The 19,190-nt window shown below is 48.0% G+C and overlaps 1 protein-coding gene across 2 annotated transcripts in view; it reads right to left on the reverse strand.

Moving 5' to 3' along the window:
* Window positions 1–9,610, reverse strand: part of WNT2B (Wnt family member 2B) — a 368,678-nt gene extending 359,068 nt beyond the window's left edge. The window contains exon 1 of one of the 2 annotated variants that reach the window (XM_086923346.1): window positions 8,729–9,610. In XM_086923346.1, coding sequence (XP_086779472.1) covers window positions 8,729–8,898 — 170 coding nt within the window. In that variant the 5' untranslated portion in view covers window positions 8,899–9,610. Of the gene's footprint in view, window positions 1–7,862; window positions 7,908–8,728 lie in introns of those variants that run through there. The other variant, XM_086923347.1, reaches the window with a different exon arrangement.
* Between the last annotated feature and the right edge of the window lie 9,580 nt (window positions 9,611–19,190).

Below are 19,190 nucleotides of genomic sequence, written 5' to 3' on the forward strand. Positions count from 1 at the left end.
AACCCTAAAACATTACCCAATCCTCAAAACCTGGCCTCAGCCCCACTTACCTCACTGCGTCCTCTCTCGATCCTTCCTGCTTCCACCCATTCCGACAGCTAGACAGCGCGCTACCTTAACCAGGCATATGCGTGGTTCAGGCATATGTCTGGTTAAGGCAAGCGTGGTAGCGTTTGCGTTGTTGGGACACGCTTGGCTCTGCACATGTTGTTCCAACGTTTCCCCGACAGGGTGCCTGTGCTGGTTTTTTGTGCCAGTGCGAGGGAAAATACAGGGGTGTGCCTTATTCTCGTGAATACGGCGTATCCCTGCATTTTCAAAATGTGAGAGCATGGCGATACCAAATTTGGCATACCTCCACACTCCAACATTTGTAAATATGCCTCCCTGTCTCTTCGCCTACTGAAGGCTCAGCCACGTGCACAGAAAGGAGAGAGATAAACAGTTCTAGCATCCATAATTTACCAAAAATGTGGCTCTAGGTATTTGCTTAGCAGCTAAAAGCCTAAGAAATTCTTGGCAATCACTCACCTAAGAGTGCTAAACAATTCAACAAAAGTGAAAACTTCAAGTTGTGGCCTTCAAAGTGTTTGCGGAGCCATCTATAAAGAAAACTTCATCGATAGCATTGATCTAGAACATGTAAATTTTCGCAACCCACTTTCAAAAAAGCACTGGAGTTTTTCAGCTATTGCTCTTATGGCAACCAACACCCCTGGCTTTAAGGTACTCCCTTTATGTGGCAAAGCACAACCATTAGAAGTATTAATGTGGGTTTGTAATGCGCTAGAATCGACTCCCGAAGGAGTATCTCTGCACAGTAGACCGCTGGGAAACCCGTCCTGGCTTTCCCTGTGAGATGGTCCCTACTGGGTATCTCCAAGGTGAAACCAGGCATCCCCGGCGTATGTGGGGGCCGTTGTGGAGATGAGGCAAGCTAATGCCCAGAATTGGAGAGTGTGATCCCTGGTTAGAGTAGGCACTGAGGTGAGAATTATCGAGTCCGCTGACCCTGGTCCATGACCCTGCCACGTCGGGAATTGAACCCTGGTCCCGGTCCATCCCGGGTCTGCCGCCTCTAACCAGTGAGCCACACCACTCAACTAGTATGCGTTCTTAATCTGAAATCTTCTACCTCAATCAATCAAATCCATTGCCTACATTTACACATCAATATTGAAGATGTAGTTTCTTCTGAATTGTATGTTATGTGGACAAACGCACCAAATCCTGCTGAAGCCCACCACATACTGTGTTTAGCACATCCCTAAATGTAAATTTCTAGTAACTAGGAGCCTCATTTTCAAAACGAGTAGCAGTCATTTCTGACTGCAAGACATAGAGTTTGCGGTTAAACATTCAAAGTCTCCATGTTTATGAATGTAATAAATAGAATATGGGGTCAAACATTCAAAATCTCCAGTCACAGAATTGTCCAACCTTAAATCTAACTTTGGGCGGTGGAAAATCTACAAGTGTGACCGGAAACTTGGTGCTGCCAGTGGAGGCACAGCAGGGGTACCATCGACCATTTGGGAGTACCTACAACGTCTCAACTTTGAGAACGTTCACAACCCTCTGCAGTGACTTCTGCCACCCCATTTACACTCATACCTTGAACCCTAAAAGTCACTGGAGAAGCGCTCAATTAAGGTGGGAAGCGCCCAAAGACTTTCATGTCTTCAGGCTATGTAAGGACAGTTTTTCCCGACATGGGAAAACATATTCCATGTGCACCTAAAAAGGGCAAAAAGTAAATTGCCACCAAAAAGCCTGAAAATCTAATACTTATTTCTATTACCAAGGTGAAAACCTTGGGTTTTGTGAATCACAAGTCCTGCGGGCCTCTTCAGGGGGCCCAGACCTTTAGCGGGGCCCAATCAACCTAAGGCCAATCATTAATATCTGAGATCCCACGTCACATTCTGCAGGGGTCATTGTACATCAAGCCGCTGGATTCTCCCCTCACCCTATCTTTACAGAACAGGTAGAGGCCAGTGGTTTAACAGCTGCCCGCACCCCTATGGCTTTGCGGGAAAGTCCAGCTACGGTACTATCACAAGACCCAGAATTATCCAGGCCACGATTTCAGACGCAATCGTTGCGGACCTGGAAACCGAAGAATAGCCCGAAACGAGATGCCCAACTCTCTCTCTTGGCCGCCTGAAAAGGGGACCATTTGTAGTGGGAAACTTGGATTTCTATTTTTTCGTGTGTCAGGCCTTGTTACTTCACTTGGTACCCGGAGACCTGAGTTCGAATCCTGCTCGAGTAGGTTGCCAGCAAATTGTGTGACTTTTGCCACGTCACTAAAGCTCCATGTTCCTCAAATCGTTGATATGTGTAATGCGACTATATACATCCTGTATATAGCCTTCGTAATATGTGCATGCCAACTGTACCACGTTCTTTCTCTTAATGCGCCAGTTAAATCCAAAACAAATATGGTTTCGGTTATCCGGTTTTAACCAGCCCCAAACACCGCACAGATCGATGTCCAGCTCTTCATGTGTGAGACGAACCCGGTGCTATAAGGAAAGTTAATTCCAGAGAGCTCCTGTGCTATTTTTTCAATATGTCAGACACCTCAAAAAACAAAATGGACTCATGGGACTATGAGGAGGCAGAGCTCAGTGACTATTCTCACATAAATGTATTTATAATTAATTAAATACCCAGGGCTTGTTAAAACAGGATTACACCGCGGCCCAACTTTCGGGTGTGTGTAGATAGGTCACTTCCTGTTTCAGCAGCTCTGCTCGGCTCTGTGTGAGGCCACATCTCATTTACAAGGGGGAAGTGCAGACCCTGGGAGGGGGGTGGTGGGCCACATTTACACCGAGGCATGCAATGGGTGACACTGCTGCCCATATAGATTTCAGCCAGGCATACGGTAGTAATTTGGACGGTATAAAAACGAGCCATAGCTCTCAAGTTCAAAGGTCCACTTAACAGGCAGGCTGCGCCGCTCATGTGCACTTCTCGAGACTCCGTCCGCGGCACCTCCGAGATCTGAAGGAAACCCGAGCGGGGAACATGAAAGGGGCCCTCTGGAGATGTTACAAAGCGCCATAAACCGGGCAGAGGACACTCGGCGCATCCCTTTGAAGGGAGAGGGTGGCTGGGTCTGCTTCTAAGCTCAGGTCATAAAGCCAAACTCCTAATGGAAGAAAGGGCGCTCGGTCTGTCTTCGAAAGAAGGAATGTTTAACAGCCGAGGGCACATTCTAAACTCAAATACTTGTTACCAGCAAATGTGCGATTGCGCAGCAACCAGGGGCATACATACCCTAAATCAAAACACAAGGCTCGAACAATTGCCACGTACTTTTCTTTGCGTCTATCAATCTAGTGTGATTAAAGCGCTCACACTGCGACTGCATCATCTCAACCCCCAAAAGCAGCCTGGACACGCGGTAAACGAGACGTCCAAGAGGCTGTGCACAGGATCACACAGTGCATTCATTACATGAGCTGACAGTGGAGTATCTCACAAGCACTGCTCAAACTCCCGAATATACACAACTATGAACAGAGCCTCGCTCGCACATCCTCTCTTATACACGCACAGTACACCCTCCATCACCTGGGCACCGTTTCTCAAACAGACCCAAAACCAATTTCTCGCGCTCAAACGTACCTTTCCCTCTACAAACAGCCTCTCCCAGACGCAAGCCCCCTCTCTCGTAAACATGCAGTCTCATGCACAGTCTGGCCCCTCTCGCTCCCACACATCCCACTCACACATGCACCCCCTCTCTCACACATACCCACTCTCGCACACACGCCCCCATCCTTTCACTCTCACACACATTCAACAAGTGGACACACTGCCTAGTTAGTATGTGAAGTGGCTGCGTCAGGTCTGGACGCACGTGAGTCACGCGCAGCTTGTGGCTGACTAGACGCCTCGCGCTGCCCTCACGTGCCTCGCGACACTGGCGCATGCTGACTCGCACTTCCGCCAGTGTCGCGTGTCCCCTGAAGGGTAGCTGCAGCACAAGAACCTACCTCACACAGATTTCCCATCGGCCACTTCATTATGCCGTATTAAAATCACAAAGTGTGCTTGTTCACTTCCTTTAATTCCACGGCCCACCCACCTCTTACACTGAAGATCGCATCCAAGGAACGCGAGCCGTGGCCGTGGATCCTGGGGATGTGGCGGGCATTGGGGTGCAGCTGGATGGTAACAGCGCAGCAGCCCCGCAGTAGTAGTACCTAAGTCAGCCGCGGCAAAGCGCACTGATGAAAGGTGCAATGACTCAAGGCGCATGTTTCTGGCGAGCAATGCACCATAAAGAAGGCAGGTGTTGGACATTCATGGCTTTGAGGGCCATGCCCTGCAACCTAGCAGCATGTAATCGCCCCAGGTGGTCTGTAAATCCCACCCACCTGCGTGGGCGCACAGCCCCCCCCCCCCCCCCCCCCCACTACCGATCACCCCGAACTTTTGCTGCAAAGAAAGAGGAGCCGATGTAGGGTCTTGGCCCCTTCAGTACCCAAGAAGTACCCTAGCGCCAACAATCACCCCTGGATTAACACCTAGACTAAAGCTGAGGGGCAGCAGCCTGTACGGGGAAGTTGGAGCTTTAAAACTGTTACAATACAATGCCCACCCAGACCAGACCTGCAGCTCTGCGCCTCTCCAGGCACGAGAGGCCCTTTAGCACAGCCCGTGACCCGTGCGGGTCAAGGCGCTACTTGTGCAGTGGCTCCGTGAACCGGCTCTTCAGCCGCGGGGAGAGGTGGAACCCGCGGCCCGGGCGGCGGAAATGCAAGGATGTTTTTACAAGAAGTTCATTTTGAGCGTTTAGGTCTGTAAAGTTAATGGGAAATGACAATTGAAGGTAACTATACCGCCCCTGAAAGCGCTTTTTCTACGAAATCCAACTAATTCTCAGTTTGACACTGAACAAAATATATTTCCCCATGTGTCTTTATTTGTGATTGGATTGAAATGGGCTGGCTTTTGTTGCGCTGTTGACTTCTGGGCACCTTTTAAAGGATGTTATCCGATCCCCGAAATGCATTTCCAATGTCCCCTGATCGGCGGTTCCGCCAGAGGCATCGCACTCTGGGCACTTACTTATCCGCGTGCAGTGCCAATAACCCCGTCACTAATCCATTATTGCACCCTTTAATTAACCTTTTTTTCCACATTCGTGGCATTTTTGGTGCATTGTGATAAAAAAAGTGGCAGAGCTATGTTTTTGCATCGCAGTATTTTATGTAGTCAGCGCATTGATAATAAAAAACACGAGATACTTCTAATGAATCATATAATTAACTTAAAACCATACTCGGCGTTGATGAATAATGTGTACATATTTAATGGAAATTCAGATCGACTTCACAACTTATATTTTTATGTAAAAATTACGCAAGCAGTTACTTGTGCAGGCAAAGTAAAGAAGTTCTGTTTTTTTGTGGTGGTCACATGAACTAAAAGCACAGAGGGAAGGGTTCATGTGAGATGCAAAAGCTGGATGTGAGAACCCCGAATGAAGACATTTGGTAGATGCCTGCAAGAGGATATATATATATATATATATATATCACCGGGTGCTTCAAATGTAAATAAGAAATGATTGAAGCCGGCTCTCTATAGACCCGGCGAGTTCACCTGGCAGTTACTGGTGTTACTTAATAGTTACAACTGCTATTGCTGCTGCGTATTCCACAGCCACGACGTTTACGCTGGTTTTCATGTCTCTGGCCGGTGCGCTCACCCGAGATCCGTGCTCGTGAGTGTCGCTGTTGATCTCAGATTATTGCTGTGTGGTCGCTGACTTGCATTAAAACGAGACATCACCTCCGTGAGTACCAGCTGAGGGCCAAGACACCCGGCGCGAGCTAGAGTCTGTCAGGATCTCCACACTCTATACTCCACGCCATTAATGTTGTTGTTGATTCCCTGTACCTGCTTACACTGGGTGCGTCGAAGCACGGGCATGTATCCCAACACCACACACACGCAAAGAGCGAGACATCTCAGCCAGACGCACTCATTTTTGAGGAAGATGATAGTACACCCCGGTTCAAGGTGCTGGTGTTTGTGCGAGTTTACGTTTTTAATGCGGGCATTTCCCTCTTAAATGACCTCTTCTTTGGCGTCTGCGGATTTGGCTGATTCCTACAAGCGAACCATGGGAAAGAAATGACAAATCCTAAAATATAACTTGAATTTGTTCATTCGTCAATCACACTGCCCTGTTTGTTGCGTTCCACCCACTGCCCTACAGGTGTATTGCGTCTCACCCACTGCCTTATCGGGTTATTGCATTTCACCCTCTGCCCTACAGGTTTATTGCTTTTCACTCACTGCTTTACCGCTTTATTACGCTCTACCCACTACCCTACAAGTTTGTTGCGTTCCACCCACTGCCGTACGGGTTTATTTTGTTCCACCTTCTGCCCTACAGGACAGGTTTATAGCGTTCCGTCATCTGCCCTACAGGTTTACCGAGTTCTACCCACTGCTCTACAGGTGTATTGCCTTCCACCCACTGACCTACCTTTTCGTGTCCCACACATTGTCCTGGCGGGGTGTTGCGACCCACCCGCCGCCCTTCCCTGTAATTGGGTTTTATCCGCCTCCCCGCCAGTTTATTGCGATGAAACGCTGCTGCCCAGTGGGAGAGCGAACAGGACCTAATAATCCGGGGACTTGTGATAGATGATTTATGATAGAGAAGTCAGAGGACAGCCCCACCTTTAGGGCTTAGTGGAAGCACAGGGCTGGTCTAGTCATCGGTAAGTAGCGTACACTTACGGTTACGAGCTGCCAGTTTTCGCAGCGGTACATATTTTAACCGTGCGCACAGTGAGAGAGGGTATATATATTTAAAGCTATGGGGTAACCCAGTGTCCCTCAGAACCTGGACATACTTGTATCACAGTGAGAGGGGAGCCGTGGAACAGGCTTGTTGGCATCACTCAGGGGAGCAGCTCTTGTGAGCTCAAGGCGCTCTCGCCTGCACGCAGCATCACTCACTGAAGCAGCTCTGGTTATCTCAAGGCGCTCTCGCCTGCACGCAGCAGCATCACTCACTGAAGCAGCTCTGGTGATCTCAAGGTGCTCTCGCCTGCACGCAGCAGCATCACTCACTGAAGTAGCTCTTGTGATCTCAAGACGCTCTCGCCTGCACTCAGCAGCATGATCAACACTCACGGTCACGGGAGCAGCTCTTGTGATCTCAAGGCGCTCTCGCCTGCACGCAGCAACACTCACTGAAGCAGCTCTTGTGATCTCAAGGCGCTCTCGCCTGCACGCAGCAGCATCACTCACTGAAGTAGCTCTTGTGATCTCAAGACGCTCTCGCCTGCACGCAGCAACACTCACTGAAGCAGCTCTTGTGATCTCAAGGCGCTCCCTTCTGCATGCTGCAGCATCACTCACTGAAGCAGCTCTCACCTGCATACCGTGATCACTTAATGAAACAGTACTTTGTGTCTCTGAGGTGCTCTCACCTGCATACCAGTATCACTCACTGAAGCGGCTCTAGTTATCTTCAAGTCGCTCTCACTAGCTTGCCAGCGTCACTCGTTGAAGCAGCTCCGCGTGTCTCTATGGCCCTCATCTCCATGCGACCATCATTCACTAAAACAGCAATTAATGTCTCCAAGGCGCCCTCGCCTGCATCCCAGCTCCACTCACTGAAGTAGCTCTTTGTCTCCCCGAGGCGCTCTCACACCCATGATACCATTACTCACTGAAGCAGATATTGGTTTCTTTAAGGCGCTTTGCCCTGCCTGCCAGCATCACCCACTGAGGCAGCACTTTAGATCTGCAACGCGCTCTCGCCTGCATCCCAGCATCATTCACTGAAGAAGCACTTAGTGTGTCTGCGGCGCTCTCACCTGCATGATCAGAGGATTCACATCGCTACCTGAAGCATCAGTCAGGCACTAAGCATGTCTCAGGCACCCCGAAGGATGCACAGGCTCGATACACAGGCAGAGGGGGGACGGTGTCTCGAGACTCGGGTGGACCGGCAGAAACAAAGGCATGCACAGATAGACAGACAGACAAATAGACTGACTGACTGAACGGTCAATATCACCAGACACCGGGTACCAGCCGCTCTAGCGCTGTAAACGCACGCGCCTTCACTTCCAGGCAGGGCACCCCTGCCTCCAACCGGCTGGCACTGACATATCCCAACAGGGAATCAGTAGCACTTCCGTGGCCTCCTTTCACGAGCAGGGCAGACAGAAAGACAGATACTGCCCCAACGGGCAGGTAGACACTGGAGCCCAGAGCGTGAGGTGTTTCTGCACCAAAGTAACTCTCGCTCCGGCGTCCTCTCTCCAACATAACTCATCTCGGAAACAATATGAACCGCAGCAAACACACTCCCAGCAGCCCACAGCGACTCCGAGCGAGGCGCAACACAGAACCTACAGGAGCGCCAGGAGGACGCTGACAGGACACCACGGTAAGGCGCTATACACCTTCCACCGTCACGCACCGGGCGCACGCGCCAGCCCACGCAGCCAAACTACCTAGGCACATGGAGTAACCCTGAGGGAGGCTTGCTCCTAGAGTGGCGGATGCTTGAGGACTTGTATCTGTATTCATGACAACTCACTTTTTCAAAGAAGGCTTCCCACAAACCACCCCCTGGAGCACACATACACCCCCCCCCCCCCCCCACACACACACACTTCCCTCATCATAGTGGATTATAACCGAGTTGAAAATGAAGAACACGAAGGGCACTTACCACCAAGAAGAGTCAGCACGAGGGGTCAGCGTGAGCAGTATGAGGATAAAGGCAAGATAAAACCGAGAGCTGGCTTCGGGGGGCGCCCCTGTCCTACTGGAGGGCCTTGATGCGGGGCAAGGCTGCGCGGGAACCCTCCGACATCCTTCAGGGCTGTTTAGACTGAGCATACTATCTCCCCACGCGACTTTCCACAACGAGAAACGGAAAATCCAGAGTCCTCTCGGGCTGGAGATCGCGGGGTGCCTTTTCGCAATCCGTCCTACTCCTGACACGAGACGGGGCTTATCTGAAAGTGTCTTTTGTCAGCATCTTTCATTTTGCTGGGCGCGGGATGCCCCCTCTTCATTTTTTTATACCCTTTGTTCTCGTTTATTAATTTCCCAAACCGATAGCACGGATCTGCTGCTTGGCAGCCCTTTGCTACCAGGAAAAGTTAACTTTTAATTAGCAAAACAAGGCACTTTTCTTATGAAACCAAGCAGAACAGAAGAGGAAGGCGAGCTGCTGTGATTCCTGACCAGCAGCAGACGAGCAAACAGCGAGTCGGTGGCAGTCTTCACGGCGGTCCTGCGTTGGGATGCGATGCGCGGGGTCTGTGAGCGGAGGGGAGAAGAGAGCCCCAGTCGTTGACAGTTCTGCCTCCCCCGGCTCTCATTGGGCAGGGCAGCGCCTCTCTGCTGCTGGGATGCAGCAGCAGCAGCCTCTGGGTCTGTCTGGGCTCACTCTTCCCTCCCACCTCCTTCCTCCGCCATAGGAGAGCCCGCCAGTGAGCGCAGGGAGAGAGGGGCTGGGGCAGGCGATGTCACCTCCAGCGAGAGACCACACCACCACCTGCTGCTGTGAACCAGGCATAGAAAGGCGGCAGAAGCAGATGAGGGGAACCAGGGCTTGTCAATTTTACAGTATTAACGCGTGGCCGCGGGGTCCTAGCGCTCAAAGATTCCTTTCGCAACTTTAGGTTCCTGCCGCTGGCACGGCGTGCTAGAAATAATTCAATTTCAGAATGCGAGCATGGAAACTGATGATTTGTTGTGTGATTCAGAAACATTTCCTCCCACACTGTGCACCGTGCTGCAAGACGCCCATTGATACAGATGAAATATGTACAGTGTGCTGCGTAGTATTTAGAGCGCTTTCTGATCTATGCTGGCTCCTGCCGGGACATTCCTTGGAGTGACTATGCTCCTCACAAATTGCTATTATCATCAACATCCTTGCGTGCATGTTCCTACCCTACCCAACTTTAGACCAGCGCATCCTGGTTCCTGTAATCCAGTCTGAACCCCTCAGGCCTCGACGTTCTGTTCTGTTGTTTGTTCTGCGCCATTAGTTCGAGGGCTTCCTGGTACTATAAAAATCCTGTCTGTAAAACACATAACTGATTCTTCCACCTCGCCTCTAGGTTATCAAATACACATAAAGTACATTTAAATATAGTTTTTGCATCACTCACCCATGTATGGTTTACGTAGGTTCCCAGGTGTAAATTACATATGCTTGGAATATACATTTTATGTGAATCTGGCACTTAAAGTCACATGAAGCAGTGTGTATTTCATCGAATCCTGCATCAAACCTACTATGGTAGTTATACACGTATTTTGGTGTCATGCCCATTCAGCCTTTGGCCTCTCTGCGAAGGTAGCTTTGATTTACAGAGGCAAACACCTGCTTATTGGGTACTGGAAACCATAGATGCCAATTCATTTCCAAACGTGAAAGAAGATAATAAATGTCATTTTTTTAAATAATGCATTTTTTTGTATTCCAGTCCTGCACTGTTGGTCCACCCAGTCCCTATGTTCTTTTTTCTATTAACTGATAAGTATCACAATTGGTCTTTGGTACATTATTACACTCTGTTCCTGAATGTTTATGGAGCAGTTTATTATCAGATGATGTGGAGTGGATTCGGGATTTTCTGCATTCCAAGTTCATAGTTATATTTTAGTGACCATTCTTTTGCTCAGGAACCAACTTTTATAATCAAGCTGGTGATTTGGTTGAAAACATTTTACCAAATGAAATTTAAATATGATTTAAACAAACATTAGATTCTGCGCCCAGGACCAGAAATCCTTAAGCAATATAATATATTTATTTGCAGCAATGTACAATGTTTCTGTCCATTTATTATTTGATGGGTGGGAAGTGGAGCAATGAGAGTTCAAAATGCACCTCGTTTCGAATAGGAAACATTTCATACAACTCTATGGTCAGGACTCTGGGGAGTGTCATGTGATCCACTGATCAGGATTTAAAACATATGAATATGTTCACACAACATGCCAGGGTATAATGTGAGAGAACATAGTCTAACAAAACATAATACCATGCTATAGGAAATTACCTTTGGCGTGATTTCTCCCCAATTGTTGCTCAATCTGTTTTTCTGAATTTAGAACTCTTTGCACTTTACCCCTGCCAGCAGAGGTAAAGTACCTGTGCTCCCCCTTTAAACATGATTACATTGGCTTACCCTGATTGACACATTTAACTTTCCTATGCCCTAGTATATATAAGGTGCAGAAAGTGCACTCAGGGCATGGAAGTTAAATGCCACCTGTAGACAGCAACACCTATCGCACCATCCACAGAGTGGACTGTAAAACATGGCTTCAGGTTATCATGTGTAGCCGGACTGCAGAAGCCTAAAAACCTGTTGTAAGCTAAGTTAAAATAACCCTTTCAGATGGGTATGAAACCCTGTTTTTAAATATTTATTAAGTCACTCCTAAGTACATCTTATTGCCCACAAGGTAGGGTGCCTAATATTTAAAAGTGGAACATGTACAGCATTAAAGATGACATGCTGATCCAGACACTAGCCACCAAAATCTATTTATGTTGGCAGGGCTGTAACTGGATCCCAGAAAACGTCAAAGTACAGGTTATAAAATGTAATCTGTAACTTTTGACAAGAAACAGATAGAGTGGTCGTTCAAAGTTAATTTTCAGATTTGTAATAAATATGAGGGAAAAGTAAGTTTTAGAATGTTGTACTTTTCCTTTCTAAACCCAAGTTAGGCTAATTAGCATTAGCCTAAGGCAGCTGACCTGCCAGTGCATTCCTGATAATGAGGTGTGAAAACTGCTACCACAGCAGACACAATAGCCAGGGTGGGCAGTGTTTTTTTTCTTCCCCTTGCAGGTGGGGTGGGCCCAGAAACTTCACTAACTTGTAAAAGGACCAAGTCTACGGTGAGACTCGGTGAAAGGCAAGCCTTAGCCAACACCAGCCAGGTTGGCTCCAAACCCAGTGGGAAGGTAGCTGTCTCTAGAACCAGTTTGGAGTGACATAGGGAGGGGGCTGCTCATTTCCCTGGCCACATCTTTGAGTGGACACAAAGGCTCCGCACAAGAAAGCAAAGGGTTGCTGTAAGAGTTTGGGATATTAGCTGAGGGGCGAGAGTCCTACTCAATAAATAAATTCAGTCCTGGGCAGAGTAAACCACAAAAAGTCACTAACTACACCTGTGGTTGACCCTCTGGTAGCTTGACACAAAAGCAATCAGTCTTAACTTAAATGCAATGTGTAAAGTTCACACGGAGTCTTAAAATAGTATCAAAGTTCAAACACACCATAAGAAAAATCAAAATCCAATTTAGAAAAATAAAGTATATTTTAAGAAACAAAATGACGCAAAAACGCAAAAATCTAATATGTAGAACCAGAGCTATGAATTTTTAAAGTTTTAGCTAAAATTGTACCAAGAAGCACACCGTGCCACTCACAGTAACGTGGTTGTGCTGGACCTGGTCAAAATCGAAAGTAGAGGCTAACTGCAATGGAGCGTGGGTCAGATACAAGGACCAGGTTTGTCCTGGTAGAGAGTTTACCTTCTAACTCAGTCAGAGCCTTGGTTCGCAAGGAACAAGAGGAGATCGTTGCCTGCTTGAAGAGCTGGTCTCCGGTTGGAGTTTGAACACTAAAAGATAGCTGTTGGTGTACAGAGCTGGTCGCTGGTTGAATCATTGCATTGGCGGGAGATGCAGGCAGTCGTTGCCGAGGTGAAGAACAGAAGCTTCACATTGGCCACTCCTATTAAACCTAAATGTGGATATAAAATATTAAATCATCAAAACGCTGCAACTAATAAAGCATGCTTGGTTATAGATACGATCACTATGTCACGTAGTATGTTTAATTGTGAGCAGAACTGTGCTTCATGGACTCACTGGGGCGGTGTCGCCCTGAAAAATTATTTCAAGGTAGAAAAACCCGCATCCGGACACCTACTCGTCTCCCCGTCGGACCTTATGCGAGTCCATGAAGCACAGTTCTGCTCTCAATTAAACATACTATGTGACATAGTGATCATATGTATAACCACACCTGCTTTATTAGTTGCAGCATTTTGTTGATTTAATATTTTATATCCACATTTAGGTTTAATAGGAGTGGCAAACACAGGGCTGGTCCCTGTGTGGTCCTGATGAAGAGCTAGGGGTAGGCTTGACACATGTTGATCATACACTGAACTTCTAACCCATCATAGTTAGTTTTCTCCGTGTAACACCCCCTTTTAGATATACCAACCTAGGAGCAATAATAAAGTATTTTAGCCCACTAGCAAGGTATTTTTAATCACCTTAACCCACTCCACCACACTGTGCACTACACATAGTCTTCCATTTAAAGTGCTCCTATGTATTTTCAGCAAGTCGCAGCACGCCCCAGTACGCCCCAGTTCATAGAGAACTGGGATGGCCCCAATGATGAAGTATGTCACCGTGGGGAAACCCTGGTGAGTGAGGGGACTCAAGAAAGATATTTTTCTTTCCTGACAACAATCTCTGATCATATTGATTGGAAGCCTTTTTCTTTGAATAGGTCCTTGAACCCGAGCTCGGGTTTCATTTGGAGTATAAACTAAGGAGGGCGGACCCAGTTGATTAAAACCTCTACCTCCCTTTCCTTTTGTGAATTCCTTCTTAAGACAGCAGGTCAGTCCATCTTCTGAATCTTCACAGGCCCAGGAGTGTTCTGCTGAAAGGCGCTGACGCTGCCACTTTTATACGCAGTGCCAGCCTGTGTGTGTGAGTAACTCCTTCTGTCTCACCCTAACTGTTTCTGTTCAGTTGTTCCCATTTCCCGTGTTCTGGCTCCAGTTTGTCCAGGGTAACAAAGGGCAGGCAGGCCCAGGTTTGGGCTGCTTTTGCCAGTGAAAGGGCAGGAAGGGCTGAGTATAACCCCCAGACCATCCTCCTCAGGAGGGGAATACCTTTCCCACACCCAATGCCATTTTGTCTCCTCTCCGGAAGGAATACACACCACACCACACCACAGGAGAACTATTAATGGCCACATAACCCTGGACATTTGATTTAGGCAGAAAAATTCAAGTTTTCTAAAAGTTGCATTTTCATAATAGTAATTTGAAATAAACGTTATTATTAATGATGATTTAAAATTGCAATTCAAATGAGTGGAAGAAGTATTTCTCTATCTACTCCAAAACTGAAGTTATCCCTTGTTAAATATAAGAAGGTAAACCAGTGTTAGTTTATGGGAGAGTTAGTTTTGCTATAGTGAAATGTGACTTTAGGAGTTTTTCATTGTCGAGACACATAAAACCAAAGTAGATATATGCTATTTTTTTAAATACCCTGCACCCTACTCTATGAACCTTTATGGCCTACCTTAGGGAAGGTCGTGAGGACATCGCCACCACTGCCGCCGGTATTTTGTTTGGGAGCAGGAGCTGGACTGGACTACACGTCCCAGGTTCCTTTGCCATCAGTGCAGCTGACCACGCGTCCAGAGGCGCCTACTTAAACCACCGAACCCTCCAGCAGCGAGGGAAGCTCGTGAGGACACCAGCACCACTTCCGCTAGTATTTTGTTTGGTAGCATGAGCGGGACAGGACTACACATCCCAGGCAACTTTGCCATCAGTGCTGCTGATCACGCGCCCGGAGGCACCTACTTAAACCATGGAACCCTCCCGCAGCGCGGGAAGCTCTTGAGGACATCGCCGCCACTGGTATTTTGTTTGGGAGCTGGAGCGGGACTGGACTACACGTCCCAGGCTCCTTTGCCATCAGTGCAGCTGACCACGCACCCGGAGGCGCCTACTTAAACCACAGAACCCTCTCTCAGCTCGGGAAGCTCGTGAGGACATCGCCACCACTGCCGTCAGTATTTTGTTTAGGAGCAGGAGCGGGACTGGATTACACGTCACTAGTATATGCAGTAGACCTTTGTACTATCTATCATTCCTATGTGACTCTTAGAGTATATCCATTCGTATCCCCTCCTTGAATGACTTTACTACCTTTACATTTGAATTTTTTTTTTCTGTTTGTATCTTTTCCTTGTGTGGCTATATAACTTGTACATTTGCAATTTTTTTCTGTTTGTATCTTTTATTTAACGCATGTAATCCTAAGTCTTTATGTATCGCAACTGGTTCTTATGTAAAGCGCTCTAACACCTTTGGGTAATGTTCGCGCTATATAAAATCGCATTAAATAAAATAAAAAAAAAAAAACGTCCCAGGCTCCTTTGCCATCAGTGCAGCTGACCACATGCCCGGAGGCGCCTACTTAAACCACGGAACCCTCCCGCAGCGCGGGATGCACACAGGCCTATCCACGCTCACAGGAGCCCAGAGTATGCTGGGCTGGGCCTATTCCCTTTCATCTGTGTTTTGGTCAAGGTACTGTTTATCTCTTACGTCTCCTGTTTGTTAACATGTCAAAAGGAAAGGGATTTAAAGAGAAGTCAGGAAGAAGGGTTGAAGCAACGCTGGATTCTTATTTAGTTAGAGCAGCAAGCGTTCTTTTGCATGAGATAGAGCTGACCGAAAGACGTCTTTTCTCGGACCCTACCTCATTAATACTGAGCCTGCCCCCTGCCTAGCTCCTGAAACTGTTACTTTACCACTCACTATGTTGCCAGCACCTGTAACCCCAACAGCCCTGTCACCAGATAAAAGTGACTTCTCTCTTTCAAACCATATTACAGAGTCCGTTTCAGGAAGGGGTTTAGAATGTTCCTTCGAGAATGTCTCCCTACTGATTCCTCCTCACCGCTGCCACCTACCAAATGAACCAGAGAAGGGGGGGCCACTAAAGGTGCAATACCCAAAAAAACAAAAATCATTTGTGCTCCTAAACTTAAAACTGCCCAAATAAGGGTCCACTGCATGAACTCTAAAGTGATAACCCCACCGGAGCTTGTAAACACTTTGTTGTTTCAGGTATTGCAACCTGTTCCCAGCGGGTCAGAGATCGGGTGGGAGATTACAGTAAAACTGAACGAGATATTGGCTCCCATTCTTGTCAAATTGTCCCAAATAGAGTTTCGTTTGGTGGAGAATCACAGAATCGGACCCTACTTGCCAGAACGCCTGCTATGCATGGCCTTCACCCGTTAACATCTACAATCCAAGTACCATCAAGAGAAATATGGGACCCACTCTTAGCGGCAAATACGACGCAATCATCAGCACCACCTCTACCATCTGGAGGCCCCATTAGTCATGCAATGCAGTCTATCTATACTCCCTCTAATTCCAATCTAACTAGGGTGACACAATGCCTTTCAGGTTCGAATGAAGGAGATTCTATCTCCCAGCCACCATTACCCCAGAAAGGACCAACAGGAGTAGCACACAAGGCAAGACACCAAGATTACAATAACGGAGTGCAAGAGCATTTCGGGCAACAAACCCTGCCTCTCCGACCCGCCGCTGCCCTACTGGTTCTGGTTTTGGCAAACGTCCCCCCCTCTGTGAAAAGCAGCGTGAATCTACCGGACAGTTAAGGGTCAACGCCTGCACTGGTTATTGTATAATGTTAATGTGACCGACTGGGGAGGAGGCTGTTGGCCCACAAATTAATTATGGCCAGGAGAGTTGGTTGGGTGGGGAGACAAAGAAAAACTTTTGACGGAGACTGCGCAGCAATTAATTTGAATAATGCGTACGCAAGTGCTTCCCTTCTGGCTAACCTTCACAGTCCCGCTTTAAGGAACACCCAGATAATACCTTTAGCATTGGAAATCTTTTTTACTGGCCAGGATGTTTCAATGGGGAGGGATCTCACAGACAGAAATACGAATCCATTTATTAATCAGAATGTGGGTCCCATTACACAATCTGGGATTAGATTACACAATCGATTCTCTACCCTGTTGAATCTGGAGGATTGTGACTGACTAACCCTTCATTACCTAAATTATCCATCAGGCCATTCACCGCGGCCGCACTAGAATCTAGCCCACGGTTAACTTAATCTAGTATATTACCTTCTGAGGTGGTCCCTGCAGCTGTAACTTTAGCGCATGGTACACAGGGACATGGGCAGAGTCCATCACCCGCTACGAACTTAACTGAGGGTACTAGAGTAAACATGGTATTATGGAATGTGGCAGGCTTAACCTCCAAAATAGTTAATCCACACTTGCTATATGAGTGGCAAGACATGGAGATGATACTATTATTCCAGGAAACATGGGCAATAGGCCCGCCCTTTTTTTATGGGGTTTCACACCTTCCACTCTCTAGCTGTTCCTTCAGCTTCTGGAAGGGCAAAGGGGGGTTTACTTACTTTAATTACAAATACTAATTGTTAGACCTGGCATCATTGGCGTGGGTCTCCCTTCCTCTTTTCTCTTCCTCTCTGTTATGTTGCATAGATTTAAATGCTCAGGGCGCCGTGCCACTGCTAATCAGTACCACAGCGCGAATGCTCCCTGTGTACATATGACTATATGAATTAGGATAACCATAATGCCTAGATCTGTGTAGCATGTTCTAATAGTCAGTTACCCTCGCCTTCTCTGTTGCCACATGTGAAAATATCCATTCTCATGGGGCAGGATAGGCCAGTGGAGATTTACCTTCTATCATCCTATCGAACCCCAGGAACCTGATAGGAACTTCGAGTTTGATATGTTTATGTCCAGGACATTGAGAGACACCGTTTAGTAAGGACAGTTTATATATCCCATGTTTGGAAATTACTCTTCTGAAAACGCGGTAGATTCTTGCCTAAGCGTTACTGTAGGCTTGGTGAGTATGTATATTGGCAGTCTAGTTTTTGAGCAGCAGGGCCAGCTGGGTCAGACCTGGCTGGAGAGAGAGATCGGTATTCAGGGCATGGGGAGGTGTGACTCTTTGATCCGTGCAGGGCCGTGCCTGGCAAGGTGAATGTTGACTCCACCTCCAACTGGGTGTCAGATAGCAGACAACCTTTATTCTGAAAAGGCTGGATGTCGCCTCATAAACTAAGTGCTCCCCGACCACACAAACTGGTTCTGAATGGCCCGAGTGATTTGTTACCTTAGAGAACAAAGACTTTTTAGGTATAACATGCTGCGCTGGAACTTTGTCCAGGTGTGTTCCTTCTGGATGCCAAGATGAAACTCTGTCCGGGTGAACAGAGGAAAGGACTTTGAAACTTTCACCAAGCTTGCTGAAGAAACTACCAGAGGGCCTGAATCAAGAGCGGAAGTCTCAGACACATTAGACTTCATCTCATCAGCCATCGGAATTCCCATGTGAGGAATTCCGCTCGCAGGTGAGGAATCCGTCGAGTAATCCGGAGCCTCTAGTTCTACTGTGAGGACTGCGGACTGAAATTTTGAAAATTTCGCTGAATCCGTGTGGGCCGCTGCAGCCAAGAGAGAGCTGCCGCCACTGAGAGCCCGCCTGAATTGGAACTTTTGAAACTTTCGCAGAATCTGTGTGGGCCGCTGTTGGTAAGAGAGAGTTGCCGTCGCTGAGAGCCCGGCTGAGTCTGAACCCTTGGAACTGTTGCTGAATCTGTGTGGGCCACTGCACCGGAGAGAGAGCTGCCGCCGCTGAGAGCCCGCCTGAATTTGGACCTTTGAAACCCTCACTAAATCTGTGTGGGTCGCTGCAGGTAAGAGAGAGCTACCACCGCTGATCGCCTGCACCTTTGCAACTTTGCATCACCCTTTGTTCTGTGGGCCGCTGCGGCTAAGAGAGAGCTGCCGCCGCTGAAAGCCCACCTGAATTTGAACTTTTGAAACCCTCGCTGAATCCGTGTTGGCCGCCGCAGCTAAGAGAGAGCTGCTGCTGCTGAGTGCCTGCACCTTTGCCAACTTTGCATCACCCTTTGTCCTTTGGGCCGCCGCAGCTAAGAGACAGCTTCTGCAGCTGAGTGCCCGCACCTTTGCCAACTTTGCATCACCCTTCGTCCTGTGGGCCACCACACCTAAGAGAAAGCTGCTGCTGCTGAGTGCCCGCCTGAATTTGAACCTCTAAACTTTCGCTGAATCTATGTGGGCCACTGCAGCTAAGACAGAGCTGCCGCCGCTGAGAGCCGTCTGAATCTGTGTTGGCCGCTGCAGCTAAGAGAGAGCTGCTGGCGCTGAGAGTGGGTGGACGCTGTGGACCTCTGCAGCCAAGACTTGTGATCGCTGGGAGTCAGCCTGTCACCGTTTCTGCTTCTTCGAGAAGCTGCAAGCTGTGTCCCCTTTCAACGG

The sequence above is a fragment of the Lissotriton vulgaris genome, chromosome 5, assembly GCF_964263255.1.
Source record: "Lissotriton vulgaris chromosome 5, aLisVul1.2, whole genome shotgun sequence".
NCBI classification, from domain to species: Eukaryota; Metazoa; Chordata; class Amphibia; order Caudata; family Salamandridae; genus Lissotriton; species Lissotriton vulgaris.